Source organism: Penaeus monodon, chromosome 13 (genome assembly GCF_015228065.2).
Source record: "Penaeus monodon isolate SGIC_2016 chromosome 13, NSTDA_Pmon_1, whole genome shotgun sequence".
NCBI classification, from domain to species: Eukaryota; Metazoa; Arthropoda; class Malacostraca; order Decapoda; family Penaeidae; genus Penaeus; species Penaeus monodon.
Window position 1 is genome coordinate 12,399,731 of NC_051398.1, and position 6,774 is coordinate 12,406,504.

The 6,774-nt window shown below is 28.2% G+C and overlaps 1 protein-coding gene across 1 annotated transcript in view; it reads left to right on the plus strand.

Annotated features, from left to right (window-relative positions):
* Nucleotides 1-904: 904 nt before the first annotated feature.
* Nucleotides 905-6,774, plus strand: part of LOC119580142 — a gene marked incomplete at its 5' end in the record, with an annotated part of 10,329 nt that continues 4,459 nt past the window's right edge. The window contains 3 exon segments of the mRNA XM_037928103.1: nucleotides 905-936; nucleotides 2,437-2,548; nucleotides 2,749-3,072. Coding sequence (XP_037784031.1) covers nucleotides 905-936; nucleotides 2,437-2,548; nucleotides 2,749-3,072 — 468 coding nt within the window.

A 6,774-nucleotide genomic window follows, 5' to 3' on the forward strand; every position in this document is an offset into this window, starting at 1 on the left:
CACACACACACCACACACCACACAACCACAACAACCAAAACACACACACACACACAGGCACAATGGTTTCACACCACAGAACACACAGGCCCCACTCCATCACCACACACTCACATACACCACACACTCACATACACAACCCCAAAAACACAACACACATACACACAACACCAACCCCACACACACCCACACACATAAAACACACAAACACCAAACACACACACACACAACACCCCAACACACAACACAACCCCCACACACACACACACACACCACACACACACACACACACACCACACACACAACACACACCACACACACACACACTCACACACACAAACCCCACAAATTCACACAAAATACAAAAAACCAAATAGTAAACACAAAATTAACTACCAAAAAATTAAAATAACACAAACAGGGAAACACACAAACATACAAAAACATAAATATAAAAATACACAAACACACACAAACAAACAAATACACTCAAACATACAAATACACATAACCCCAAATACACAAACACATACAAACATACCAACATACACAAACACACCCACTCCCAAGACCCCCCCTCCATACAGACATACATCTTTTGTGTACTTATCCGTGTCTGTATGTTTAAGTGATTGCACATATGTTATAAAGTTGAAAGGTACACATGCAGTCACACGCTTTCACAAAGTTTCTCAGCAATGCTTTCTTCCAGATTCCAAGAGGGGTTTGTATGATGGAATTACAAGGAGAAACTTCTTTTTTCGACATGGTTCTCTATGCTAACAAAAAATTTACTGGAGGTGTTGGTGATGAAGATGATAGCCAGCCAGAAAGTAATGAAGCTTGGAGGAAGTACTGTATTTCTTCCCCAGATTCTGCCAGCCTTGTGGTTGGCATGGCAAAGCTAAATGGAGAAGCAGCTCATTTTAGTGGCAGGTAAATATTGATGTTTGTGTGTGTGTATGCTCAAAGAAAACACTTTTTAATGTACACTTTACATTTTTCTCTAATACATAATATGCATACTGATGATGGATGAATCTCGTTTGCATGTGGCCATGTTCCTATCTGTTAGTAACGTTTTTTTATTTTTGCAATATGCAAGTGTTTAATAATCTTGTGATAATATTACAATTTGCTATTTGTGCAGTGTTTGCTTAGCATATTCTGCTTTATTCTATAATTTGGATATAGTTTGGATATTTAAATGTCTTTTTGTGTCAGCTTTTTTAGCTATTACCTTCTTTTATTTTTCCCAGAGATTTATATCAGAGTACTTTTATTTTCTCTTTTAACCCGATTTTGCTAGGGATATCATGTATGCACATGCCATGCCCATTGTGAGTATGATTTATTAATTGTTTTTACACATAGATGGCTCCATGTCACCAATGAGCCAACTATATGTTCTAAACGTTTAATTTACACTTTATTTTCTGGTATCTTATATTACAGTTGGTAATGTCAAAAGCACTATAATAATAATGTCTGTAATGATAACATCGATATTGATAGCATTACAAAAAAAAAAAATGCAAACTTGAGGAAAGGTGAAATCAGGTGAGGTCAGAAGGTCTACTAATTGACTCCTTTGTGGGTAAGCACTTGCCAAGCCATCTAGATGCAGACATTTCACAAAACAAAACTACAATGAACGCAGTATTTTCCCAGAGATGGTGAGTTTACCCAAAGTCGCCAGGAAAATACTGTACTGTGTGTGTGTGTGTGTGTGTGTGTGTGTGTGTGTGTGTGTGTGTGTGTGTGTGTGTGTGTGTGTGTGTGTGTGTGTGTGTGTGTGTGTGTGTGTGTGTGCGTGTGTGTGTGTGTGTGTGTGTGAAATGTCTGCTTAGCTACAAAGGAGTCAATTAGTAGACCTTGTGACCTTATCTGATTTCACTTTTTTTTTTTTTTTTTTTTACTAATGATATCAATTTTGCTGGTGTTATTTTTATTATAAACATTATTACATCTATGTGTAAAAACAATTAATAAGTTAAACTCAAAGGGGGCATTGAATGTATGTATATGTCATGCCTGTTGGTTAATATAGCTTTTATGTAAGTTTGTTAACAGCGATATATATTTTCAGATATTTGTAGAAAAAAAAAAAAAAGATACATGAGTTTGATCAATTAGTTTCAGTTTTTACCTTTTATATTTATTATAAGGTTATCTAATGACAGATTAATTAAAAAAAGAAAGGTTTGTATATCTTTGTATTTGTTTAGCTCCACTGATATTTGTAACCTTTCCATTACATTTAACATATGATATTGATAATTTTGTGGGTGAAAATAACAGTTTTATTTCTTTATGTATATATGTTTTTTAGATATATGAACATTGAGCCAAAATTATAATTTATCTGAATGTGTCGGTATGAAAGAAAGAAAAACTACTTATCATTATGAAATACATTGCTTCTCTTTGTTACAGATATATAAATGATCAATTCTTCATAATTACTGGTAGTAAAAATGTCCACATATTAATTAGAAATGCAGATGATATTGACAAGTATGAGGGAGAAAGATACTTTGTTGCTAAGGTATGAATTTTTAACAGTTGGAATGTTGTTTTTCATTCTAAAAAGCATTATCCACTCTATGGCTAATGTTCATATTCTACTTTGTTCAGATTTTTGTAATATGTGTGTAAAATAACAAAAAAATTTTCACTGGCTATTTCAGAATCTTATTTAATACTTCAAGAAATGGCTAGTGCTGAAGCATCATTTTTAATCCTCAGCAAGTTGCAAGGGCTGTGTGTGACACCTTGAAAAGACTGGAAGAGAATCCTCGTCATCTTGTGTACAGCTTCCTTCACCACACGAAATGTACTGCTGTCTGTGAGATTCTTCAACCAAACTACCAGCATATAGTAAACCTTAGCTACCTGGAGGAGCCACAGCTGAATGTGATAACATTTACTTCCACACTTAGTAATGAAAATGAATTGAGTTTGACAGCATTGCCTCCGCACTACACTCTAGAGGTGTTGTCTGTTTTGGGTTTTCAAACACCATCATATAGCACTGTATTACCCAAGGATATGGCAAGTCATCAACACAAGGTGAGTTAAAGATGATATAGAAATAGATATCAATATAAGTATATGAATATAAGAATGCATAGATTATTTGAAAATATAGATTGCATAGAAATATGCAGTCTATAAATTTATAAATGAATAAATAGATATATGTGTATCTATCTGTCTGTCTATATATATATGAAATTTTCTGTATATCGCTATATATATACATATATATATTTTTTTTATTTTTTTTTATGTATAAATATGTGTACATATATATATGTATATGTATATATATGCATATTTATGTCTATGTATATGTATATATATGTATGTCTATGTGTATGTATGTATATATGTATATATGTACACCTGTAGGATGTATACATATATGTATATATGTACACATGTATTATGTATATATATGTAAATGTATATAAAAGTATATGCATATGTATATATATATGCATATATAAATAATATATATATGTATATATATAATATAATATATATATATTATAGTATATATATGAATTAGGATAATTTTTAGTATATATAGATATAGATAGTATATATATTTTATATTAGATATGATATATAGTATATATAAATATATATAATAATATTATATAATATCGTATATATATATTAGATATTAATATATAAATATAATATAATATATATAATATATATATACGTATATTATATATATATATATATATAGTATAGTATATATATATAGATAGAGAATATATTATAATATTATGTATAGATATGATATATAGGAGCATATATGTATATATAGAGAGATATTTTTTAAAAAAAATTTTTTTATATATTTTTTTTTTTTATTTTTCTTTTTAATTTTTTATATTTTTAATGTTTTATTTTTTTAAAATAATTAATTTATTTTTATTTATTTTTTTAAATTTTATTTTTTTATTATCTTATTTTTTATTATTTTATTATTATTTTTTATTTTTAATTAAAAAATTTTTTTTTTTTTATTTTTTTTATTATAATTATATATATTTATTTTTTATATTATTTTTTATTATTAGGGGCCCGGGGCCGGGTTGGCGTGGGACCCGAATGTCACGACGGCAATCCGAGTTCGGGGGTTCGAGTCCCCGGCGGGGGGTTTTTCCTTAGGCGGAACTTCACCTCGATTGTACCAGCCAGGGGGCCCAAAGCCACCCCAAAGCAGTGCTGGTCCAAGCCGATAAAATAGAGAGAAGATTTCCCAAAAAGGGAACACCGGCACTCTCCGTGGAAAGGACTGGGGGCCCCACCCCGTACTCACTCCAAGGCACACAAAAGAAAACTACAATTAAAATCATGCTGTGACCACGGCGGCTCAGACATGAACCACCCTTAAAAGAAGAATATTATATTTAAATTTAATAATTTTATATTAAATTTTATTTAAATTATTAAAATTATTTTAATTATTAAAAAATACATTTATATATTAAATTTTATTATATATTTTAAATTAATATATAAAATATATAATATAATATATTATAATATTTATATTTTTATAAAAATAGATCATATATATATATTATATATTATATTAATTATTATAAAATTTTATTTTTTATAATATATATTAAAAATTTATATATATAATATTATATAATATATATAATATATAATTTTATTATAATATTTACCTGTTATGCTATTGTGGGGTGTATAATTATATATATATATTATATATATATATTATATTATATATATATAATATATTATATATATATATTTCATACCCTATAGATGTAAAAAAAAAACAAAAAAACCAAAACCCCAAAAAAAAACAAAACAAAAACACCCACACACACACAAAAAATATGGATAAAATATTTTTAATATATATCTATAAAAATAAAATATTTATACAACCCCCAAATATATATATTAAGAAAATATAATATATTATAAATAAACATATATATAATATGATAAAAATAAATTTTATATATAAAAAATTTTATATATTTTATATTATTATATATATTAATATATATATATAAGTCCATATATTAAAATATATATATATATATATATTATATAAAATTAATCTATAAAAAATATATATCATATTATATATATATGGTTTCATATACATAAACATTTTCGGTAGGTTCATGTCTGAGGGCCCCCGTGGTCACAGATTTATACTCAATTTCAGTTTTCAGTTGTGATGCTCTTGGAGTGAGTACATGGTTAAAGGGGCCCCAGTTCCTTTCCACGGGGAGTGCCCGGGGGGTTAAACCCTTTTTTGGTAAATTCTCTCTTATTTTATCCGGGCTTTTGGGAAACCCGCACTGACTTGAGCTGGCTTTGGGGCCACCCGGGGCTAGGGGAGGGAATCGAGGTGAAGTTTCCTTTTCCCAAGGGGAAAAAACCGGGGGTCGGTGACTCGAAACCCCGAACTCAGATTGCCGTCGTGCAGTCTTTATTTCCCACGCTTTTAACCATTCGACCACCGCAAACCTTTACGATCATGGGCTTCCATGATTTTTTTTTTGGCAATTTTGAGCGGGGGGTTTGCCCCTTTGGGTTCCCCCGGTTTTTTTTTTTTTTTTTTTTTTTTTTTTTTTTTATTTGAGTCACCATCTCTATTTTTAAACCCCGGGACTGTTTTGGGGACCTTTGGTTTCCCCCCGTGGCTAAAAGGCAATGAGGGAAATCCTTGCCCAAAGGGGAAAAAAAGCCCGGGGGCGGTGACTCGAACCCCCCGGAAATCAGATTGCCGTGGGGACAGGCTTTAGGGCGCCTCTAACCCTTCGGCCACCGCCGGCCCCAGGGCATATAATATTATATATATTAAAAAATATATTAAAAATAATAAAATATATTAAAAATATATATTTTATATATATTTTTATATATTATATATATATTGTATATATATATATAATTATATAAAAGAATATTATTATATAAAATATTTATAGTATATTATTATATATTTTCTTATATATTTTTATATATTTATATATAATATATATATTTTATATATAATAATTTTCTTTTATATTCTATATATATATTGTATATATATATTATATTATATTTTATTATCTTATATAATATCTATATTATATATAATATATAATATTAATATATATATTATTTTTACTATCTCTCTATATATGATATTAATCATATATATAGATATATATATCTATTATATTATATTTATATTATTGAATTTTATATTATTGATTTTTATATTTCTGTTTCTATTATATTTTTGATCTATTATATTGATATATATATATATATATGATATTTTATATTTATATGATTATATATATTATGAATTTATTTATTTTATCTATTATATATATATTATATATTTATATTTTATATAGTATATTTATATCTATATATTTTTATTTTATATTTTATTTTATTTTTATATTATATTATCATTATATATATATATATTTATTCTATATATATAATTATTATTATTATATATATGACCCACTAAAAGGATCTCACTAGCTCCATAGACATTACCTTTCTACTCATATTTGAGTAATGATAGTGAAGTTTCACGCACACTCCCAATGGGCACTCGGTGGAAATTGATTTAGCAATTCAAATCTTAAGTCAGATATACCGAGGTATATTTATGAAAGATAGAATAATGCAATGCCTCATTGATATTGATAAATAAAAACCCTCCCTGACCAGGACTCTTACCCAGAGTGACCTAGG